This window comes from Alosa pseudoharengus, unplaced genomic scaffold (assembly GCF_046254945.1).
Source record: "Alosa pseudoharengus isolate Yale_2024_CS ecotype anadromous, Long Island Sound unplaced genomic scaffold, YU_APseudo_1.1 YU_APseudo_1.1_scf_1, whole genome shotgun sequence".
Taxonomy (NCBI): domain Eukaryota; kingdom Metazoa; phylum Chordata; class Actinopteri; order Clupeiformes; family Clupeidae; genus Alosa; species Alosa pseudoharengus.
The window spans coordinates 1512397-1537883 of record NW_027468564.1 but is presented as its reverse complement, the minus strand read 5'-3'; the positions used below and the strand labels follow the sequence as shown (position 1 = coordinate 1537883).

Genomic DNA, 25487 nt, shown 5'->3' with positions numbered 1-25487 from the left:
ACAGTCCATACATGAGCACACTCTCTATGGAGCAGTGATAGAAGGCGAGAAGCAGATTCTGGGGGAGACCGCTCTTCCTGAGAGTTCTCAGAAAATACAGTCTCTGCTGCGCATTCTTCAGCAGCTCCTTGGTGTTGGCGCACCATGTCAGGTCGTCCTCCTGGTCAATGCCCAAAAACCTGAACCCTCTCCACACAGGCCCCGCCGATGAAGAGTGGTTGAATGTCAGACTTGTTCTTTCTAAAGTCAATAACCAGCTCCTTTGTTTTTGTGGTGTTGAGGAGCAGGTTGTTGACTGAGCACCACTCTGCCAGCCGCTCCACCTCGTCCCTGTATGCTAGCTCACCCACCTTGGCCGAGATGAGTCCAACTAACGTCGTGTCATCTGCGAACTTTACAATCTTGTTGCTGATGTGGGTGGAAACACAGTCATAAGTATAAAGAGTGTAGAGTGCTAAGCACGCAGCCCTGTGGCGAGCCGGTGCTGAGGCTGAGAACAGTGGAGGTGTTGGAACCCAGCCTGACCCTCTGGGAGCGGCCTGTTAAAAAGTCCAATATCCAACTGCAGGTGAGTGGTGGGAGCCCAAGGTCCGCCAGCTTGGACACCAGACGTTGTGGAAGGATGGTGTTGAACGCCGAGCTGAAGTCCACAAAGAGCATTCTTACATAGCTCCCTTGTTGTTCCAGGTGGGTCAGCGCGGCATGAAGTGCTGTGGAAACAGCATCCTTTGTAGATCTCTTTGCTTTGTAAGCAAATTGAAAGGGGTCCAGGCCAGCTGGCAGGCAGGAGATGATATGACTCTGCAGCAGTTTCTCAAAGCACTTCATGATGACTGGTGTAAGTGCCACTGGGCGGTAGTCGTTTAGGGTGGTAATGCAGGTTTTTTTCGGTAGTGGGACAATTTCTGGAATTTAGGATATCACCAATGTGCTACTTAGTAAAATCAAAATAAAGTTGTCCCAAATAAGTGAATGAACAAGTGAGGCTTGACGTAGTGTAGTTTGTGCATCTTGATTTTACACATTGAAGACCAAACCAGAATGATGAGGTGCTGCTAAGTTTAAATAGAGAATTCTGACATGAATTACTTTCTTCAAAAAGGCCTCATGGTTGAATTGTAACCATGTGTAAATATTGTAAATTGTAAATATGAGCTTTTGATAGAGGCTACTGAAAACATTGATGCAAGTTTGAAAATGTAGGTAAAGCATTTGAAAATGTAGGCAAACACAGCTATTTGTATGGCTTTGTAAATACGAACAACCATATTCTGGTTAATTGTATAGACTTGTGAAAATGAACAACCATATATTGGTCAGGATAATTTGTTATACAGTTAAGTAATTTTAGGCCAGAGGGCAACACCAAAATCACTTACCAAGACATCCGCTGTGCAGATCTTTCTCCTCTGTGTGTGAGAGACTCCTGTTGGAACGATGCGATGAAGTTGCACGAGACTTTAGAAAAGAGCATGTGTGGCCTGCAGTCCGCAATGCATGTGTCCTGCGTGAGTATCAATCTTTATGATGCTCCACGCACCTGGCGCAGATATGGGAACAGGTATATCCACTATACGGACCTATTGCGGACTTGACAACACCCGCCCCATGTGTGTTCTTAACCTATCTGCGTGAGTATCAATCTTTATGAGGCTCCACACACCAGACACAGATATGGTAATAAGTATATCTACTATACAGACCTATTGCGGACTTGACAACACCCGCCCCATGTGTGTTCTTAACCTATCTGCGTGAGTATCAATCTTGATGATGCTCCACGCAGCTGGCGCAGATATGGGAACATGTGTAGCCTACCCATTATACGGACCTATTGCGGACTTGACAACATCCGCCCCAGACTTAAATGCTGTCTGTGATGCCAGTGGCAGTACCTTTCAAACATATCTGTTTGCAGTAAGGTAGCACTCACAAGGTGGCCAGTGAAAAAGAACCTTGCTTTGGCGTGAGCCAGGATAGTGTTGCAGACCTCTTCAGACAGCCTCTTCTCCTCTTCTCTCAAAGCCGTTCTGGGTCTTGTGGCTCCTGTTGCTTCTTGCAGCTGCTGTTGAGAGGAGTCCCTGAAGGCAAACAGACCAATGTGTTTGTTGGGCTATGTACAGTACTGTAGTCTATGTGATGCACAGGTATACACAATTTATCCACTTAAAAAGTACAAAGATTTCATATCCACTTAAAATGGGCAGGGATGCATTTGTGTTGCCTGGATGTTCAACACGGTATACAGTATACACAGTATATAAAGCAAACTAGATTACACCACTGGCCCTATATTATGAGAAGAATGCAATTTCTAACACAAATGCAGTCTCCTTTCATGCATACATTTTCACATGACAAAGCTCTGCTTTTGGAACGATTGAATAATATTTAATCTTACCTTAAATGGCCTTTCACTGCTTGTGAAGTGTCGAGGGCACGTTTGATGAAGACAGCATTGATGTCCTTCTGGAGCTTCTGGTATAAAGAATACTGACGTATAGGGAATGATTTTGTGAAAAAGCCACAGGAGAAAAATTAAATATTCACCATGTAGCATCCTCACGTAGCCATATAACAGAGCACCTCGAGTGCTTCAGATGGAAGTACTTCTCTAAAGAAAGGTACATTTACTACAAAAAATCACAAAACGTCAAATCAGACATTTGGCAGTCTTTTTCGGTTGTTCATGATGGAGAGGGGAATCCACTACATTTTGCCTGTTGCGATAAATGTTAAAAGGTGTTAACATGCAACGGACACAAATCTGGGACATCAGTCCTGAAGCGTCATGTACGCACAGTCTTGAAAGGACAAAGATTGTTGGAGTTCAAGGGAAACAACTTGAAAGTGTCAAGTGCTCTAAAGGCGAAGGCAATAGACAAATGTGTGGACTTTGTTTCTGCTGGCTTCTGTCCATATGGCAGCATTGCTGGTGAGGGATTCATTCAGTTGACACAACACTTAGTTGACACGGCAGCCACAATAGGCAGATATGATGTGGGAGATATTCTGCCTCATCCAACAACTGTGCCACGCCATGTAGATGACAGGGCACACAGATTTAGAAGGGCTGATTTTGAGAACTGAGACAATTGTGAAATATGGATGTGCTGTGACAACTGATATTTGGACAGAAACATATGGTAACACTTTACTTGGCGGGTGAGTTCATAACACATTCATAGCAGCTGCTTGCTTACGATGAGACTCAGGCTGCGCAATCGGCACCCGCTACCTTATTTGGGTTTTGGGTTGCCAGGTTTTAGCCTATGACAAAACGGTTGAAATTGAAACTAAGTGATCGTGTATGTATAGGGTGTATTTCATACACAATCTGGCAACTTGGGAGATGTCAGACTAATAGAAAAAAATGAATGGATCAATGATTTTAAAATGAAGTCTGATGACCATGCAAATTACGGGAGTTTTCCGGGAGAAATAACAAAACGGGAGGGTGCTGGGAGATTACCTTGAAATACGGGAGAACCCGGGAAAAACAAGAGTGTTGACAGGTATGCTCAACATTCATACAAAACCTTTCATGAATGTGGAAGACAGAACGACGAGAACATGTCAAAATAAAAGTCCAAAGTCGCAAAGCAGCATTGCCGTTTTTGGTCCAAACCTCTTACCTGATCACATCACATCTGAGTCAATTGGCTACTCCAGTGCCAAAAAGACAGAACATGGTCAAGCAAATCATTTTTGCTTCATAAAAATGCATTTGTTTTATGATGTAACCTTTGCAGATGATTTCTCATCTTTTGCTACTGGGAATGTCCAACCGTTCCAGGTTACACAAATACGGGTCAGCTGAATGTAGGCTAGTTTACCTCCCAGTGTTAAACTCAGTGATTACGAATACTTCACAACTTGTATAGTAAAGTGGCATTCAATGTAGACTTCATAAGATATTCATGAAATATTTACAAAGGCTGGAGAGATTAAATTAATGGTATCCAGGTTACACAAATACAATATTGGACTTTTATTTTGACAAGTTGTCATCGTTATGTCTTCCACATTCATGAAAGGTTTGGTATGAATGTTGAGTCATGTCTCATGAAACAGTCATGAATGCTTTATGTGCAGTTTATGACAACTGTTATGAATGTGTTATGAACTCACCCGTCAAGTAAAGTGTTACCAAACATATAAACACACTAATTTAGATTAACATAAATTCAAAATGGCTCCTACAATATGTGACTGAAGCTGTGAAAGTGCTGATTGAGGACTTGGGGTTTGATGTTCAAGCTGAGGAATATTTGGAGCCACCTCCACCTAAAAAGGTGACATTTTGTGATTTCGAAGAATGGGAAGATGTACTGTAGGTGCTACGGGTACTGACTCACAGATGTCTTTAGATTCGAGATAAGAGGACTATTTGAAAGTCAAAGATATCCTCCTGTGGTGGAAGAAATATTCCTATAAATTTCCCACACTTTCCAAACTGGCACGCCATGTACTATGTGTCCCAGCCTCCAGCGCACCGTCCGAACTTTCAGCATTTGTGGTCGCATACTGGCGCAAAGACGCAGTGTGCTGTTTCTTTTACCTTTATTTTGATCATTTTCATTTAGACATGCTGGTAGCATCCTGCTGAGTTTTTTTTTAAAAGGTATAGGCCTAGGTTATTTTCAGTTTAACACCTGCACTGAGGCTCAAAGCCCAAATAGTTTTTTAGTCTAAATGTTTTACGAATGTTCATGGCTAGCCTATAATGTGACCAGAGGTAGCCTAATTGAATAGATATTATATTTCTATTTTTGGTTATATTAGCCTACTATTGTGAATATCATGCTGTTCGTAATATGGGGCTGTTTCGTGTTTTGTGATCACATTTTAAATGTTTAAATGTTCTAGGCTAACCCCACCATCCCACCCAAAAACCAAGCCAGCCTCAGCATCCATCCTTGCAGTAGAATCTCTAAGTTGAGACCTTGCTTCAGCCATTTTCCGTAGCTCTCTGGGCCATTCAGCTTGCCCACTCTCTCCCTCTCTCTTGACATTCGCCGCAGAGAAGAAGCTTTCCATGACAATTTGTTCAATTTGCTCAGCTCAGTCAATGTTCAGTCACATAAGCAGTAGCAGAGTAGCCTTCCAAGCTAACTAAACTGTGACACACAAGAACACACAATGCTCACATCAATAACACACAGGTCGTTACAGTATTATTTCAATTGAACTATTTCCATGTTCCACATTTTATAGATATGGCATGATGGCAATATAAAATAAACACAGCTAACAATGGTATTAGATTGCAATAGCCGATAAAATATGATTAATTAAATAATACATAAATCTTGCCTGTGCCTGTCGAGAGATGGATGCCAACCATGGCAGCCTTGACAGGGACTACAAGGAGGTGGACATTGTGTGGACACCCAAACAACAGACCTCAACTAAAGTAGACAGCTCACAGCACTAAGCTATTTACGGTTACTGATACTCCGAGTCTCTGGCCCTCTCTTAAAGCCAGGCATAGTGAACTGGCCCTCTGAAGAAAAAGTTTGGGGAACACTGATGTAGCGGTTCTTGCTCACCTCATTGTTGTGGCGACGGACAGCTAGCCTGTATCCCTCATCCAGTTGATAGATAGATAAAAACTTTACATCTTTGGCACTCTGGGGACATAAAAACACAGCAAACAGACAAAATAAGTTAAGTTGTATAGTTACAGTTATAGATGAATCTATAAATACTAGTGCAGTTCTCGGTACTGAACATTCTCATCATCACCCTGGCTGGGTGGTGCACGAGTAAGTGGGGAGGGGGTTATTTTAGTGTGCCTTGGTTCAGGATAGAACAAATTACTTCTTGTACCTATTTTTTCTGCCCATTGGGACCATCAATCTTCTGCAAGATGGCAGTAGCTGAAAAGATGAAGTAGCTGAAAGTAGGAAGGGCTGTTGGCGTCCTGTAGGCAGGCAACAAGGGCCATGTCATCTGCATATTAGATGCATAGAGTAATTGTTGTTGTAGTTGACCTCATTGGTATATACTGTATGGAGAACAGAAGAGGGAACAGGACACACCCTTGTGGGACCCCGGTGTTTAGGACAAGACAGTTAGAGATGGTATTGTTCATACGGATGTGCTGGGGCCTTCCCCTCAGAAACTCCCTAATCCATAGAATGAGACTATGGTTGACATTCAGGGCACTCAGCAGAAGAAGGGGCTGAAGTATTGAATGCTGAGGAGAAGTTCATAAAAAGTACACAGTTGTATCGGCCTTCCAAAGGTTCTTAAAAATCCAACTTAAGGCCGTGGATCGAGTGAGCAGGTGGTCCCCTTTGCATGCACTTCCGGCATTTTCTTAATGAAACATTATATCCATTTATTGGTAAAAAAGATGAACAAAAATGGCTTGATAATTCCAGTAATATTCTAAATTAAACGAAAGTTAACTGCTTTCCAATCCAGCATGAAATGTTACAAAAAGTGAGACAAGTGGTCAAAATTTGCATTGCCTGTTTCCTAACCAAAACCAAAGGCCCAGTTGCACATATATTACATATTACCGTAAAACTAAGAGTAAACAGGCACACACATTCAAATCCATACCAAATAACATATACATTCAAAACCATTAAACAATAATTATAGAATAACTTAAGTGCTGTTATTCAGAGCCTGATTATGCCTATTAGGGTCAAAAATAACAAAATGGCTATGACAACGGTTGTATGTTTGGCCATGTCTAAGTGACTGAGTGAGAGTGGCATCCTCCGCACTTTCATCAGCTTTATAAGCAAACTGCATGATGTCCATGAGCTCAGACTTTTGCAGTTTTAGTTCTCTGCACACTAGACGCTCCAAGCACTTGCATAATGAAGAGGTGAGAGCAATGGGTCTGAAGTCATTGAGTGACTTGCGTGGGGCGTGTTGTTTTAGGCACTGGGACAATGGTCGCCATTTTCCAGGCCTGAGGGACAAAACTGATGCTGAGGAACAGCTGGAATAGCTGGGTGAAGATGGGACCCAGTTGAGTGGCACACTCTTTCAGTACCCTTCCCTTAAGGCCATCTGGTCCAGGGGCCTTGCGGGGGTTAACACGCTGGAGGACTGAAGCCACATCCCTTCCCCTCAGTGTCACAGGCATAGCTCTCATCCCCTCACAGGCAAAATCACATTTGGCACTAAAGTCATGTTTCTCAAACCTAGAATAAAAGACATTCAGATCGTTTGAGAAACTGACAGGGTCTTCATACTGAGGTGTTACTTTATGATTCCTTCCATTCATAGTGTTAAGTCCTCTCCAGGCATCTCTTGCATTCCCATTCCTTAATTTCCCCTCAACCCTGTCTTTATGGTTAAACTCCTCAATTCTTTCTGTAGTTCTTTTACTTTTTGCTGATCTTCCCTTAAAAGGTTTTTTTTTCTGGTTTAAGTTTTGTTTTTATACCTTTACTAACCCATGGTTTATTATTGGGATAGATTATGACCCTTTTTGGAGGATCCTCACAGCAAAGTTGAAGCACTTCAGTATGTACTCTAACAGAAACCTCGACCTGCTGTCTGGATTGCCATGTATTCATTTTTCAGACGTTGTGTTATAAGTGAGGATACATGAAATTGTATTCATTAGCCATTAGCTCCTACGGCATGTTCTCCACACAGAACAGTACAATCTGATGATGGGAGAGTCTCCTCCTCTAGCACATCATTGTCTTACTTTTCAGCCAGAAGCTACCTATCCAACATGTCCATGCCATTGTGGTCCTTGGTCATGTTCGCCAATTACCTGGAGCTCATCAGCAGTCGGCTGCTTCCACCCTAGTTGTGCATATTTCTCTCCCTCAATCTAAAATAACGCAAGCAAAAAACACAAGCCTGACAGTGAATAGGTTGTTTAGTTTTATACATCACTTGCACATAATTTTAATCACACCAAACATGACTCTTTACACTAAAAGTAGTGTCACTGGAGGAGAGGTAACTTAAGTGTCAGAGCTCACTACTAAGTGTCATTCCTTTGGCTTAACCAGCTAGCTTACAAGCAAACATTGAATCATTAGGAAGGAGATAATGACATAATACATCTAGACCAGTGGTTCACAAATGGGGGTATACGCGTACCCCTGGGGGTACGTGAAGGCACTCCAGGGGGTACGTGAGATTTTAAAATATACATAATTTGCAAAATATACAATCATTTGCAATAAATTTAGTCATGGATTATTAAAATTTAAAATGTTCAAAATATTTTTTTTCCAAATGTTTGAATTTTGTAGGCCTATGTGTTTATCAGTTCCAAAGTTGAATAAATTAGACAATGATGGCACAGTGCTCTGTTTTAAGTCTTTTTTTCTCAACTAAAAATGTTTTGCGCTGGTTAGGGGGTACTTGGCTGAAAAAATATTTAACAGGGGGTACATCACTGAAAAAAGGTTGAGAACCACTGATCTAGACAGTGTTTGTAGATAACCCACCCACTATTTACGTCAGTGTCATTTGTTTATTTATCATAGTGGTGGTTGCTAGTCATTATATTATATTATATTATATTATATTATATTATATTATATTATATTATTACGGTTTCTATCATTTTCCTTCTTTCGTATCTGGCACGAGCGATACACATTCAGTTTGTCATGCCTACGTCACTTTTGGAATATATACTGCAGCGCGCAGCCGTTGAAGTTATTTCTGAAATATTTTTTTACAAGAGCGAACCACACCGACTCTGCTCTGCCTCATTTTGCTGTTGAGACGTTAAGAAAATTCTTGAATCTTCTCGTCAGGTAGGCCATGAACTGTTATTCCTGTCCTTTCAAAAAATATTATTATATTCAGTACGTCTTAATTATTGGGTTAATCAATTATGAGTTATTTAGGGGAAACTGGGGAAAGGACGTTGGAGCTTACGGTTGACAGCTCAACGTTTCGGGTAGAAGCTAACGTTAACGATATTGTTATGCTATGCCGACTGTCTAGCTAACCACAACGGTGTTAACTTTAACGTTAGACTGGTGAAATCCATGTCAGGGGAATGAGAATGGACATAACGGTGTTTTTTCCCCCATCATTCATTTGAAGTTTTTGTTTTTAATGGTATGTAACGCCCGTTTGCGTCTGTGAATGTTGTCCAATGTTAGTGTTTCACAAAGTAGTTCAACAAGAGTAAACCGCTCTGATATGCCTCCTCGTAGTTGAATCTTTTCGCCAGCTTTGAGTAGTTTTGTGTCTGCTAGATCTGCTGTTTTTAAGTTTGGTGCCCAACGACCAGTGTTGGGAGTAATGCGTTACAAAAGTAATGTAATTACTGTAATATATTGCTGTTTGCGGTAACGCGGTAATGTAAGGCATTACAAAAAAAAAATTGGGTAATATTTACTCGGTACAAACTTCAGTAACGCGCGTTACAATGCAGTTTAACCCAAAATTAGGTGCTTGTTTTGTTTTGATACATATTCGCAAACACCACGCGAGAACAACAGAGGAGAAAAAATCCGCGCAAAATAGTACAACGTTATCTCCTGATACTGGTTGAATATGACTGGCTGCAGCAGACTCGCAGGCGGACTCTATTTGCTGGATGGACATAAGCCTACGCTCATTATTTTCAGCTTGTCAGAGACAAGGCTATGAAGAACATAATAGTTAGTGCACTTTGTGTGCGAAACCGAAAGATCTCTCAGCTCGCGAAATAGCACAAGTAAATTAATGAAACATCTAAAGTAGTGCCACGCTAATCTTTTTGATTCTTGATAAAGCACAAACTATGCTGTTGTGCATGGCAGCTTTGTGCTGTGAACTTGAATTGAAGAGAATAAAGGGATAGAAATGCAGAAAAAGATTGTGTAGCCTGGCAGTGCCACCGCTCCCACCACGCACATCACGCACTTTGCGTTGGGCACCAAAGGACAGAGTGGGCACCCAAATGTAACCAATGAATAGTAGCTTTACTGCAAACTGCGTTTCACTTTTCATCAATAACGTTTACAATGTCAAAATGCACTAACACGATGTTACATGCAAGTTTGATACCTTTTGGGTTCTCTCAATCACCACGTAGTACTAGAATTGGTGGGTCTTCAATCATTCGTTTTCCAAGCATTTAGGCTACATGAAGCACATGATATGCTGAGTCGACTGAAACGCATTCCATTCAGGTGGATACCAGGCTCATAATTCACTTGTATTCACGAAATGTGAAGCAACATGTCATATACTTCCATTTCCAAAGCAATGAAGGTTGCTTAAAACAACTTAACATTGTGCATATTATTGTTAATATTGTGCTATCAATGTAACTCAAACAAATAAGGCTTGTAAACAAGAGCTAGCAAAAGGGCATTATGACAACGTAAAGATCAATGCTCTTAAAGTGACAGTGCACCATTTATAAGTAAAACTTCAGAAATTAATGTTTAAAAATACACAGTAATGGTCTGTAAATAATAGGCCTTTTATTTTACTTTAGGTGTTTAAGTTATCATTTAAATGTCACTCACTCAAAGCCACTCACTTAGGGCACCGAAATGGCCAGCAGGCCACCATCTTGACATGTCTTTATTAAAGGAACCGTATGTAAAAAATGTATTTCAATTAATCATAAAATTGCCCTGATATGTCACTAGACATTAAGAAATCATGTTCATTTCAAATACTTATATCACTGACAACAGTAGTCTGGCCAGGATATTGTCATTTAAAAAGTGAAGTTGCAGCCCTCAACTGATGTTGATGTTGTCATGTTGTGTTTTGGCCTAATGCGCCACCCTCCACCTATCTACTAATCACAAAGTCAGTAGTGTTTCGTCATCCGGTTGCCAACTCTGCCAGTCAGAGGGGAGGGGAAGGGGATACACCGCTCTACAGTAATTTGAAAGTGATTGTAGTACCCGTTTTGGCCACAATCTTACATACGGTTCCTTTAAGCTTTGATTTACAATATAGTAGGCTCTCTATTGATTTTAATGAGTAGGCCTAGGCCTTAAAGTTACAGTATTTCTATCACAATTTACCAGACTTTGACCTTTTGTCGGTTTTTAACAAAATTCTGACTATGATTGTTCCTTGTATTGCATTATGAGCACTGCGCCTATTGCATTCTACTGTTGCCTTAAGCCTAGCTCAGTTATTATGCTATACCACATCTCCCTCCATTGGAAGAGCAAGCTGCATTGAGTGTAATAAACTGCATTTAGAATGGCAAATCCATATTTCTAGATATTTTGGTGAAAGTAACTTAAAAGTAATGCAATAGTAGTGTAATGCCTTACAATTCAGAGACAGTAATATTATAATGTAACAAATTACTTTGAAATGACAGTAATAAGTAATGCATAGTACATTACGATTTTGAAGTAACTTGCCCAACACTGCCAACGACCGACTTGTGGGGATCCAGCGGCTGCTTTCGCCAACGGCTTGTGTGTGTGTATGCGGCTCGAGCACCGAACGTTTGTGTTTCTAAACAGTTAGCTAAATTTGAACGATTTGGTTCCATTGATTACAATGGAACATTCCATTGTAATCGGTATTGCCAGAGAATGTCTAATAAGACAGCCCGTAGACGGGCTCTGGTATTGGTTTATTACCTTCGTCAAGCCCACGTCCAACTTGTATGTTTACGTAGACTTTGCGAGTGTTTGCAGACGTTTGCCAAAAACTTGTTTACCTATTTGAACCCACCTTAAGACAGATCGTGTCTACACACAGTGTCAGCGGCTACAGAGGGGGGGTTTACAGGGACTTGCAACAGGATATTGGATTAATCCAATTTAATTCATCCTAACCAAATAAAATGGACAATGTGTAAGAAAATATAAAGTATATTAAGAAAAGAGAACGAGAGAGAGAGAATGTGTATAGGTTATAATATTAAAATAATTTAATTTAACAAGTCTTCCCTGAAATCTAATATACAATATGTAGGCCTTCATGAACTCATATCTTAGCTCCTGGGCAACTAAACTCTTTGAGGTAGATAAAGAAAATAGATTAACAACAATTAAATATGGCCATTACAATAAATAAATAATGGTATGTAACAAAATACATAGCTGCAGCGACAACATGTGGGGGAATCTACTAAATCAAAGTAAGTTTATTCTCTGAACAGCTGCCGACTCGAGTATGGCGACAGTAGCGATCTGATCTGATGGTGTGTTCTTGATTTTTATTTATTTATTTATCAGGGCACTGTGTAAACAGAATATCGTCCATTTATTCATGTTATCTTTTGTTGTGTCCTTATGCAGGCTTGCTGACTGTAAACTCACAGATAAATCTTGTGAGATTGTGGCTTCAGTTCTACAGTCACCAAACTCCCTACAACAGCTAGACCTGAGTGACAATGACCTGGGGGATTCTGGAATTCAGCTTCTCTCTAAGGGACTGTCCAGCTCCAATTGCAAAATACACACATTAAGGTGGGTGCAGACATTTTTTGTCTTAAATTTCATAATTAGTTAAAAGAACTAGTGCTGGGCGGTATGACGAAAAATGTATATCACGGTATTTTTCTAAATTCTTACGGTTTCACGGTATATGACGGTATTTTTTTTTCCATGAATAATCAGATGTTCACAGCATTTTCTACAGGTTGAGAGAGGAATTGCTGCAGTACATTGACTAAGGATGGCCTATTTTACTGTCATGATGTAGAATAACGCCACACTAGTGGTAATGCAGTTTAGCATGGCCCCAGAAAATGATGCTGTTTACAAGCCACTCATGATTCTAATGAAGAATCTAATCAGAATGCAAAGACAATTGCAGTCAAAATACAGAACTTTTACTGTGCAAATTTCACAAACATCTTTTAGCCTATAAAACCAATACAAAAAGTAGTGCAACTTTATACTTTTTTGAAAATTATATAATTTAAAATTAAACCTCTCTGCTAATATGCTTACTCTGTCAAATAGGCCTATCAGAAACATGCCTTATTGTTAGGGGTAGGCTAACGTTAACTTCATGTGGATGTCTTGTTAGCCTGCCATGAGCTTCGGTTCGGTTCGCTAGGCAAAACATTAACAAAAAAGTTCGTTTTGGTGCACTGATGACAGTCAGGATCATTTCTAACTAGCCAGCTAGTATTGCTCAGTGCATGTCTATAACATGCTTTACTTGCTACCTGGATAATTTCAGCGAATATTCTTAAGGTGAGATGAATGATAAGCTCATTAAACTTCACTGTGTTCGGTGGGTTGCTAACTAACGACATCACCTATTAGCCAGCTAGCTACAGCTGTTGAACAATCTCAATAGAATTTTCGTGACGGTAAATCCCTTTCAATGCAGTATCCCTTAACGTTTTTCCTTAACTAAAGAAACAATTTAAGGTATTCTGTGCAACACCCTTAAATAAACCTCTTATCTAAGGAGAAATTAAGCCTTAAGGGTCATACTTCAGGGGAAAAACGTCAGGTGTTTTGTGTTTACCCTCACTATGCCTGCAGTGGCATCATGCGTGCGTGTGAAAAAAGTCCCGTCTGAAACACTGTCGCGCGGCGCAGCGTTCCAAACGTTGTGTAATCAAATACACCGGTATGGCGGTATATTAAAAATTCATATCATAACGAAAATATACACTGGTATACGGTGTGAACCGGTATTCCGCCCAGCACTAAAAAGAACCAGCAGAAAAAGCAGCAATTAACATCCCACCTTGCTTATTACTTGTTTATTTGTCTTAAAATGTCTGTTTGATGTCTGTGAACTGATAAAATCTGAGTGGCGTTGGTAGCACATATCACCATGGCTTTTATTTGGCCTTGTGCTGCAGGTAATCACAGCCATGGAAATATCTGCCACCGACACCAATCTGACTTGTGCCATATTGCTTTCATTTTTCATTCATCCTCCACCCTAAAACGTTGTTCCAATCTTTCTATAGTTCCAACGCAACACTTCACTAGACAGCCAAGTTCAGTGAGAAGGCTATATGTGCTTGAGCACACAGTAATTGGCAGAGCCTACTTTCTTGTCTATATTATAACATATCATGTCATATGCTAAAATGAACATTTACCCTAATCTATTTACTCTATTTTCTCACTCAATAGCTGTCAAATGTGGTCGTTGTTCTCTAACTTTGAATGAATGGAGTGTTCACATTGGACAATTCAGTGCAAAAATAGGAGTAACAATGAAAAGGACAATCTCTCTCTCTCTCTCTCAGGCTCTCTGATTGTCTCATCTCAGAGAAGGGTTGTGGTTTTCTGGCTGCAGCTCTGACATCAAACTCCTGTCATCTACAACAGCTCGATCTGAGCTACAATTATCCTGGAGAATCAGAACTGAAGCTGTTATCTGCTAGACTGGAGGGTCCTGTCTGTAAACTGACGATACTTAAGTATGTTCAGAAAGAAACCCCAGTGAATAGCCCATAGTTATGTATGTACTGTGTAGTACTGTACTGTATGTAGTAGTCTATTTTCAAATGTATATTGTAATAGCTGCTCTACACTGAAGTATATTTGTTATCTCTTTGATGCAGCATCCAATAATGCAAATATTTAGAGGTGCGTTCAAATTCGTAAACATTTAGGAACCTTTTGCAAAGTTTTCTTTGAGTCCTCCACGCACATTTGTGAACACTCTAAGGGATCTAGACTAAAGGTTACTGTTAAAATGGAATCTTTACACCAAATAGTTTTGAATCTAACTGTTCAGAGAAAGCATATTTTATATACGATAACACATTAATTTCTGTGGGATAATAAATCACCCTCTATTTCACAGGTGGCACAAACAGAAAAAAACAGCAGTGGTTGACATCAGTCAAAATGGTACGTGTGTGTGACATTTTGTTTTTCTTACAGAACTGACCATTCTTCTGTAGGCAGAGCTCGACCACGTTTGCTGAGATGTAAGTTGTTTATTCAGTATTTGTGATCCTTCACATTCACATGTTTTAGCTTGAATTTCTAATAGGTGTGTGTGTGTGTGTGTGTGTGTGTGTGTGTGTGTGTGTGTGTGTGTTGGTAGGGTGTGTAGTGAGGAGTTTGTGTTGGTAGGGTGTGTAGTGAGGAGTGTGTTGTGTGTGTGTGTTGGTAGGGTGTGAGGAGTGTCTTGTGTGTGTGTGTGTGTGTGTGTGTGTGCGCGCGCCTGTGTAAGGGTAGGGTGTGTAGTGAGGAGTGTGTTGTGTGTGTGTGTTGGTAGGGTGTGTTGTGTGTGTGTGTTGTTAGGAGGAGGAGTGTGTTGTGTGTGTGTGTGTTGGTAAGGTTTGTAGTGAGGAGTGTGTTGTGTGTGTGTATTGGTAGGGTGTGGTGTGTGTGTGTGTTGGGAGGGTGTATAGTGAGGAGTGTGTTGTGTGTGTGTTGGTAGGGTGTGTAGTGAGGAATGTGTTGTGTGTGTGTGTGTGTTGGTAGGGTGTGTAGTGAGTAGTGTGTTGTGTGTGTGTGTGTTTTGGTAGGGTGTGTAGTGAGTAGTGTGTGTGTGTGTATTGGTAGGGTGTGTAGTGAGGAGTGTGTTGTGTGTGTATTGGTAGGGTGTGTAGTGAGGAATGTGCTGTGTGTGTGTGTGTGTGTGTGTGTTGGTAGGGTGTGTAGTGAGGAGTGTGTTGTGTGTGTGTTGGTAGGGTGTGTAGTGAGGAGTGTGTTGTGTGTGTGTGTGTGTTGTTAGGGTGAGGAGTGTGTTGTGTGTGTGTTGGTAGGGTTTGTAGTGAGGAGTGTGTTGTGTGTGTGTGTGTGTATTGTTAGGGTGATGAGTGTGCTGTGTGTGTGTGTTGGTAGGGTGTGTAGTGAGGAGTGTGTTGTGTGTGTGTGTTGGTAGGGTGTGTAGTGAGGAGTGTGTGTGTGTGTGTGTTGGTAGGGTGTGTAGTGAGGAGTGTGTGTGTGTTGGCAGGGTGTGTAGTGAGGAGTGTGTTGTGTGTGTGTGTGTGTTGGTAGGGTGTGCAGTGAGGAGTGTGTTGTGTGTGTGTGTGTTTTGGTAGGGTGTGTAGTGAGGAGTGTGTTGTGTGTGTGTGTTGGTAGGGTGTGTAGTGAGGAGTGTGTTCTCTGTGTGTGTGTGTGTGTGTGTGTGTGTGTGTGTGTTGGTAGGGTGTGTAGTGAGGAATGTGTTGTGTGTGTGTGTGTGTGTGTGTTGGTAGGGTGTGTAGTGAGGAATGTGTTGTGTGTGTGTGTGTTGGTAGGGTGTGTAGTGAGGAGTGGGTTGTGTGTGTGTTGATAAAGTGTGTGGTGAGGAATGTGTTGTGTGTGTGTGTGTGTTGGTAGGGTGTGTAGTGAGGAGTGTGTTCTGTGTGTGTGTGTGTGTGTGTTGGTAGGGTGTGTAGTGAGGAGTGTGTTCTGTGTGTGTGTTGGTAGGGTGTGTAGTGAGGAGTGTGTTCTGTGTGTGTGTGTGTGTGTGTGTTGGTAGGGTGTGTAGTGAGGAGTGTGTTGTGTGTGCGTGTGTGTGTTGGTAGGGTGTGTGTGTGTTGGTAGGGTGTGTAGTGAGGAGTGTGTTGTGTGTGTGTATTGGTAGGGTGTGTTGTGAGGATTGTGTGTGTGTGCGTGAGTTTGTAGGAGCGTAGTGAGGAGTGTGTTTGTAGGGTGTGTTGTCAGGAATATGTTGTGTGTGTGTGTGTTGGTAGGGTGTGTAGTGAGGAGTGTGTTGTGTGTGTGTGTGTGTGTGTGTGTCATGAGGAGTGTGTTGTGTGTGTGTGTGTAGTGAGGAGTGTGTTGTGTGTGTGTATTGGTAGGGTGTTTAGTGAGTAGTGTGTGTGTGTATAGTGAGGAGTGTGTTCTGTGTGTGTGTAGTGAGGAGTGTGTGTGTGGGTGTTCTCATTTTCTCCCCTCACCTGTTGCACATATCTGGTGTGTGTGTGTTGATTTTGTGTACGTGTGTGTTTGTGTTGACGTGGTGTGTTTGTGTGTGTGTGTTGATTTTGTATGTGTGTGTGTTTGTGTTGACATGGTGTGTGTGTGTGTGTGTGTGTGTGTGTGTTCTCATGTTCTCTCCTCTTGTCTGCAGATGCCTGTGATCTCACACTGGACCCAAACACAGCAGACAGACGTCTCTCTCTCTCTGAGGGGAACAGAAAGGTGACACGTGTGAGAGAGAAGCAGCCGTATCCTGAACACCCAGAGAGATTTGACTCCAGGTTTCCTCAGGTGTTGTGTAGAGAGGGTCTGACTGGACGCTGCTACTGGGAGGCTGAGTGGAGTGGAGATTACGGAGTTCGTATATCTGTGGCCTATAAAAGCATCAAGAGGAAAGGGAGGAGTTATGACGTCACAATGGGACTGAATGCCAAGTCCTGGAGTCTGAGCTGCTCTGATCACAGATACTCTGTCAGGCACAATAAGAAACGCACTGACATACCTGCCCACTCCTCCCGCTCCAGAACAGTAGGAGTTTACCTGGACTGGCCGGCCGGCACTCTGTCCTTCTACAGCGTCTCCACTAACACACTCACCCACCTGCACACGTTCCACTCCACATTCACTGAGCCCCTCTATCCAGGGTTTGTGGTTTGGGGTGAGGTGTCCCTGCGCAAGATCACATGAGCTCGTCCTCCAACCGGTACGTCCACATGTCACCCTTTCTCTCTACTCCCCCTCTCTTCTCTTCCCCTCCCTTCTCTTCTTCTCTTCATCTCTCTCTCTTATCCCTTACTCTCTACCTCTTTTTCTGACCCTTCATTTTCTCTGTCTCCTCCCTTTTCCCTCTTCCACTCATTCTCTCTCCCTCACCCCCCTCCTCCCTTTCTCTTCTTATCTCTCTATTTTTCATCCATCACCTGTTTAGGGCTGATCCATTTTCAGATTTGTGTGTGTGTGTAAGAGAGAAACTGTCTATTTCGCAGACTTCATCATCACCCTCTTTCAACACTTTTCTCTTTCTCTCTTCCCCTCTTCTCTTCCTTCTCTCTTTCTGTATAAATGAGGCCATTTCACCAACTGCAAAATTAAGACACAAATTCATCAACACAAGACACTCCGTAACATTCCGCAGTAGCCACGTAACCGTAGCAACATCCAACTTAAATTGCAACATTCCGCAGTAGCCATGTAACCGTAGCAACATTCATTCTCTGTGGCCCTGGCAGTTGAGCATGCTGCAGGAACACCAGAGTCACACACTCCTGTTCATACACATGTGTAATGCTGAGATGCTATTGAGATTATATTATAGTATTTATTTATATTCATTAGGCTATTGATTGAATTGACATTGGTGTTTATTATTGCCATTTTCCTTAATGTAGTCTTACCAACTTTTTAAATTGTTTACTGTTAAATTTTTACAAAATAAATTACAAAGCTATTGTAGTGTTGTAATGTGAATGTCGTTTTGGACAAAAAATGCATCTGCTAAATACCATAACCATATTGATATTTATTCAATGTATAGGCTACTGTTTGGGTGATACTATAGAAATGCTGATGTTGATTTCTACATATTCTGCACTTTTCCTAAAATGAATGTGTGGATCATAAGAATGTTTCAGCAACAACATGATGTGTTCTGTTCTCCCTAAAGTTTAGTTATTTGCTGAATTTCTTTGAAAATTATTTGCTGGTCTGGGGTTGTCAGTGTTTCTATATGTGTTCACACAGAACTATAAAACATGCTTGTTTTTCTGACTTGAAATATGTAAATAAAATGTGTTTCTGACTTTAAAATGTCTCTAAATAAAAAATCTGAAAGGACACGATGAACCTGTTGTCATTTCTTTGTTTCATTGTTTTCTGCCATAACAAAATATTATGAGTATGTGATCTCTTTCCTGTAGTTCATGACATGCATTAACCACCAAGGTCATCTCTCCATTCAGTGCAACACTGTACCAGATGCGTACATTGCAGTTGTATAATAACAGGTCACATTTCCATACTGTAGCCTGCAGGTAGATGAGTGAGGGCAGATGTGAGTTTGTCTCCAGAGAGACTCTTCAGGCATTCAGCAACTAGTCTGGTCTGAAAGCACACGGCCACTTAGGGGATACGACTCCTTGGGGGCAGCATTGCTGGGGATAACAGTGCTCCTGCTGCAGGGAGCTGGAGAGGCCTAGCAGGTACACATGGGAGGGGATCCCATGGATGAGGGGGGAGGGGTGGGATTGCTCTCGGCGTTGTGGCCTAGGTTCTCTTCACACTGCTTACGGTACAAATACGGTTCTGATGGGGGAACAGTGTTACCTCATGCAGAAACCAGGGGCATTGGTAGGTCATAAGGTTGCTGTGTTTCGGGTGTAGGGTAGTGGCACTATACTGGATGGTATATCGGTCAGAATATAGGACGAAGGAGAGATGGGTCTTAACTCTGTATTGTTCCAGCATTGATATTCAGAATTGCCAATATAGTATACACACAGTCTGAAATAATAAAAACAAAATACGACTTAGATTCTAATTACTTACAGTAATATTTCTGCAGCTCATTATACATAAATGCATCACTATTATGCTCATCAAGCTGAAATCATAGGCAGGGGCGGACCTGCCATTAGGCATGGTCAGGCAATTGCCTGGGGCCTCGGCCACCAGGGGGCCTCGTCATCCCCATATCGTTTTTTTTTTAAATAAATGATCACCGTATCCAAACAACATATTCAAATCCATAATAAAAATTGAAAAAAATATTCCTGTCATAGCAGCAACTAGCTAGTCTGAACGAGGTCTTGGTGAGGTGTGGAGTTGAGCGATTGACAGCAGCCATGAAACGTTTCCAGAATGGAAGTGATAAACGAAAAAGAAAAAGGGAGGAGGAAGAATTTAGAAAGAAATTGCCTAAATTAACCAACTTCTTCCAGTCGAAGAATTCTTCAACGGAAGAAAGTAATTTGGACAGTGATGCAACAACATCTGCAACATCTGCTGAGCTGGGTGGGCTAACTAATGCTAGCTGCAGCAGCTGTGGCACCGATGCACCACCACCGGCAACTTGCACTACATATTCTTCTACTGATGATGATGATGATTATGATGTTGATCTAAGTGAAACAGTCGTGAGGAACAAGATCACTGTCACTGCCGAAGTCCGCACTGGTGCTGTTGGTGCTGCTACGGACACCATTTCAGTAGCAGAAGCTTTGGGTAGCCTACAACGAAACCAGTAACGTGAGTAGCCCTAACACGATACCTAGCACTACAGTTATCAGTGACGACCCTGCATTATGGCAAGACACCGTAAGACAGTGTTTTTCAACCACTGTGCCGGGGCACACTAGTGTGCCGTGAGACATCATCAGGTGTGCCGCAGAAAATTACCCAAATGTCACTCACTGGTCCAGAAAAGTAACTGTTGCATCAAAGAATTTAACCACATGCTCTCATTGATTGTATGATTGCACTATTTGTGGTATGCAGGCATTGTACAACGGGGGCCCCATATCCAGTATTCACAGAATCATCACACATCCAGTTCATAACAACAATTAAATTAGATATAGTCACCTACAAATGAAACAGAGGGCGCTTGTTTTATTGAGCAGGTCTTGCATAGAAGCCATAATAAGGCCATATCTGTGTATTATTTGAAATTTTAGGCTATGGTATGTTTATTTTTTCTTCACGCAGGATGTTAGTGTGCCGTGGGACATTTTAAGTGTCAAAAGTGTGCCGTGGCACAAAAAAGGTTGAAAAACACTGCCGTAAGAGATGCAGAGCGGGTTGAAATCGTTAAAAAAAGGCCCCGTGCAAATTAATAACTTTGAATTCCCCAAAAATGCAGATAAACCACCCAGAAGATTCACGGTTGAACATTATTACATGACAATGAAAAATGGAGAAAAAATAAACAGAAAATGGCTAGTTTATTCGGTCAGTGCATACGCTGTTCATTGTTTTGGATGTCGGCTTTTTGGAAGATCGAACACCTCATTTAGTTCGCACGCACACACTCATTCTCACTCTCTCTCTCTCCCTCTCTTCTACACATAGCCTACATGGACAGACTCTCATACAGTAGCCTACATAGCTACATAGAGTATATTCACACACAGAGACCCCAAAGCCCTAGCCTACACACTCTCTCTCTCTCACACACACACAGACAGACACACACACACCATTTATAATTGTAATACTTAGGCTACTTTCAAATGTTTTTACAACTGTTTCTTGATTGTCATCTATGGCAAAACATATTTGTTGTATTTGAGTATGCCTCAGCGTCCCATTATTACAGAATAAAGTGTGTTTTAGTTTTAGGGTTGTGGTGTGTGTGTGTGTGTGTGTGTGTGTGGGAGGGGGGGGGGGGGGGGCTCGGAATCCTTTGCCTTGGGCCTCAAAGTGTCCAGGTCCGCCCCTGATCATAGGCTTGAAACACGTACAATAACACTAATTCCCTTCCAGAACTGTAGAACTTTTGTTTGTGACTACAATTATTCCATGGTCAATGTTGCCATCTAGCGGCGTAAAACGGTACTGCGTAATGACGGTAGCACATAGGAGATGCTACGTTCTTACAGCAGTAGAAACGCAGGTGGTAAACACATGAAATATTACAATCTCATAGAACAATTACACTATATTACTTCAAGGAAACTATAGCAAAAGCAAGTTTAACTATGTTAGAAAACCTCTTGCACCAGTGTGGATTAACACGATTTAAACATCATACGAACTTACTTTTCGTCAATGACTCGACTTGATTCCCATTTGTTTTTCTCGGACCGGGGGGGGGGGGGGTCCATGTTCCGTGTTGTGCATGCATTACTTGAAAAGAACTAGCTCCAGTTATGTATGAACAGTGAAGGTAACGAACTCTTAAACATGTGAAAAACGTGAACTTGAAGAAGTGAAAATTGAACAATATGAACTATGAAAATTGAACAACTTGAAGCTACATCTATCATGTGTGAACATGCTTAACAAAATATGGTAACAAAACATGGGAACTAAACGTGCATTACGAATATAATCAGTGGGAGCCCTGTGCTTGTTTCCCTGCAACAAGGTTCCATCTGGGGGTGATGGAAGACAGTGACACCCTCAGTGTGTTTGAAATGTCCAGTCGATTGCGCAATTTGGTCTTAGTTGCAGTCATTGCCGAAAACCTGGCACAGATACGTGGTGGGAAATGGTAGCAACGTTTTCAGCGCTTTTACGGCTATCTCGGGATATTCTGCTTTGGTTTTCATCCAAAAACCCGCCAGAGAGATTTCCTCATACACACTCTTAAGATCACCGTCATTTGCAATTTCGATCAACTGCTCTTCCTCCTGCGCTGACAAGTTCTATTCGGGATATTGACAAATGGGTTGCAGACCCACTCATTGGTTTGCCTTGGATCTTTGGAGGATGGGAAGTAACGCTCAAACTCATTTGAAAGCGCAACAAGGTGATGAGAAAGGGCCCTGCCTCAGTCTCTCCCAAAACCCCCACTACTGTTTGGAACATATCAAATACACCCCGATCCACTCGTCGTACCCACAAATCAAGCTTGGCTTTAAATGCAGCGACTTTATCTGCCAGTTTAAAGACAGTCGTCATTCTCCCCTGCAGTGACAGGTTGAGGTCATTAAGCAACCCGAATATGTCACACAGGTAAGCGAGTTTTGACACCCAGCCCTCATCACTAAAATATGCAGCTAACGGTGACATTTTTTCTGTAAGAAATCTCTGCAGCGGCTCTCGCAACTCAAACACTCTGGCCAGTGACCTGCAACCAACCAACTTGGATAGCGTACCACGGTGACCCATTCACCCTCTCTAACAACTGTGCCTCAATATCCTCTTGTTATATCTCAACTTTACTTATGAATTAAGGAGATATTGCAGAATTTAATCTTAATAATATGGACCACACAAAGACACGTCTGTTGCTTACTGAGCACGAATTTAATGAACTCCACCTCATCCGCTCTAGCCATAATATCCCTGGACATTCTGATAGGGTGTGTTACACATGGACATGACATCCCCCCTTTTCTTAGAATTAAACTCTTTCAGTTACAGAAAATAAAACTCAAGATCACAATTCACATTTCCGGAATTCTTAAATCGTATACTTTCTGGACAGCCAGATCTGTAACATAACATCTTCACAAATGAACATGTGCTTAGGTTATCAGCATCACTTCAATGCTTAGTGAACATAGTATTGCTCTCATTTAAGAAATCTTCCATATCATGAACTGCAATATTTTCTTCTATTGCTAGAAATCAAACACATTCTGTATCTTACATACAGGTTACACATCAAGAACAATGTGAAAACTCCTTTTTTTTTTTAATCATTTGAGAATAAAATCAGACAACCCCTTGGGTATTTGTTTGACTCTTTGCGGCCTGGATGACGTGTGTGTTTGTATCTGAGTGTCTATGTCCTTTTTGGTTTGTGGGCTCTGTGTGTCTGTGTCAGTGGTGTGTGTGTGTTCCTCTAACGCCTCGCTGGTTCCGGCATCATCCTCGACTTCCTGTATTTCCCCCTTTTCTTGGAATGTCCCTCAAGTAGTACGTGTTGGCAACAATACCTCAAGCAGCATCACACTGAGCACAGGGGCCCCCCAAGGCTGCGTGCTCAGTCCGCTGCTCTTCACCCTGCTGACGCATGACTGCACTGCAACCTACAGCAACAATCACATAGTGAAATTTGCTGACGACACAACTCTGGTGGGTCTCATCACCAAGGGCGACGAGACTCAATACAGGTTGGAGGTCGACCATCTGACCACGTGGTGCAGGGACAACAACCTCCTGCTGAACGTCAGCAAGACCAAAGAGATTGTTGTTGACTACCGGAGAGCTCACACCTAACACCTGCCACTGACCATCGACGGTGCTGTGGTGGAGAGAGCGAGCAGCACCAAATTCCTGTGGGTGCACATCAGTGAAGACCTCTCCTGGACCACCAACACTGCATCACTGGCGAAGAGAGCTCAGCGCCGCCTGTACTTCCTGCGGAAACTCAGGCGAGCAAGTGCTCCACCAGCTATCATGACCACATTCTACCGAGGCACCATTGAGAGCATCCTTTCCAGCTGTATCGCTGTGTGGGGCGGAAGCTGTACTGAATACAACAGGAAAGCCCTGCAGCGCATACAGTGGGTCCCCGTTAAAAATTGACACTTCATTCACGATCATGGTGAATGGTGAAATGTAAGTACAACTGCAGCTGCTTGGGGGCAGCAGAGAAACGCACTGAAAACTCGGCCAATCACAGCCCTTGCTGTGGTCTGGCCGACCGTGGAACTCCACAGCGGACTATGCGTTTTTAGCAGCCCCTGCAACATGCTAGTCCACTGTAGCCTAAGCCTTGTACATAATGTTAAACATAGTTTTGGATTCAGTGGCAAGATTTCTTGATTGTACAGTGTCTGTCTCTCAGTAATGTTTTAAAATGAGAGCTTCGTCAGCTGGCAGTAGGCTACTTTGTCGGTAGTCATGAGAAGTTCGCTTGCTAACAGAACATAAAAATGCTGCCCAGAAACCTTGTGAATAGTTCTGACACTAACGAGGTTGAAATATAGCTTTTGCCTACAGCATCTCCTTAACAGTAGCCTAATGTTAACAAAATGACAGCATTCATATGACAAAGGAAAACGAATCCGGTCACTCAAGACTGTGCCGCAGCTGTGGGGCAGAAGACGCTTGGTGGCCGTCCACAACGTTATAAACTTAACCTAAATAGTCGGCTGCTGTAAGCTACAATCGGATTTTATTGTATACCCCTGTTGTCTCAATGATAATAACATCTCATTTCCTGTAGTGAACACAGCTGGAAGGATTATTGGTGCTTCACTCCCCTCCCTGAAGGACATTTACACCACCCACCTCACCCGCAAGGCGACCAAAATTGTGAGTGATGCAAGTCACCCCGCTCACAATCTGTTTGATCTACTGCCCTCTGGGAAGAGGTACAGAAGCCTGCGCTCCCGCACTACCAGACTCACCAACAGCTTCATCCACCGAGCTGTTAGGATGCTGAACTCTCTCCCTCCTCTCCCCCCTCCACCCTCAGCTACATAACATCCTGGACATTGGTCCCACAATGGCCGCCTGCACTACTCCACTTGCACACTTGTACACTTTGCAACTTGTTGTTGTGGTCCTGAAAACACAACACTTCTGCTGCTCTTACATAACTTGCACCACTATGCCACTTTCTTTCTTACTTAGGTCAAACAGAACTACCTCAGCCTTTTACTGGCCTGACTTTGCACTAGTACTTTATTGACTGTCTATGCACAATTTCAACCAAATTTTGCTGCTCTTATTTTTTCATTATATGTGCCCTCTTATTTACTTATTTACTTACTTTTTTGTTTACTTGAATGTTATGTTTGTCTGTGGACTTAAATTGGTAAAATATGTCTTGTCTTCACCGTGGGATAGTGAGAAACGTAATTTCGATCTCTTTGTATGTCTGGAACATGTGAAGAAATTGACAATAAAGCTGACTTTGACTTTGACTTTGTTTAAGTCCATTCCCTTCGTACTTCTTGACAAAAGTGTTATTTCTTGCATACCTCGCTCCAGTTGGCGATTCCACAACCACCTTGTTTCCTGTCTTGCTAATGATTTTGTGTGGTGTTGCATTGAATGTGGTGGAGAATTTGTCAGTCTTGTCTTGTCTCAGGAGCACTGTGTCGC

At 42.1% G+C, this 25487-nt stretch overlaps 2 protein-coding genes across 2 annotated transcripts in view; both read left to right on the top strand.

The window, feature by feature from the left end:
* The window catches only part of LOC143119887 (NACHT, LRR and PYD domains-containing protein 3-like), a 191514-nt gene that overhangs the window by 22053 nt on the left and 143974 nt on the right, over positions 1-25487 (top strand). The gene's annotated exons all lie outside the window — the stretch shown is intronic.
* LOC143135262 (stonustoxin subunit beta-like) lies at positions 5333-17720 on the top strand. Its single transcript, XM_076295982.1, has 3 exons — positions 5333-5416; positions 14749-14836; positions 16918-17720. Exons 1-3 carry the CDS (start codon positions 5333-5335, stop codon positions 17451-17453), a joined length of 708 nt encoding a protein of 235 aa, XP_076152097.1. The 3' UTR covers positions 17454-17720.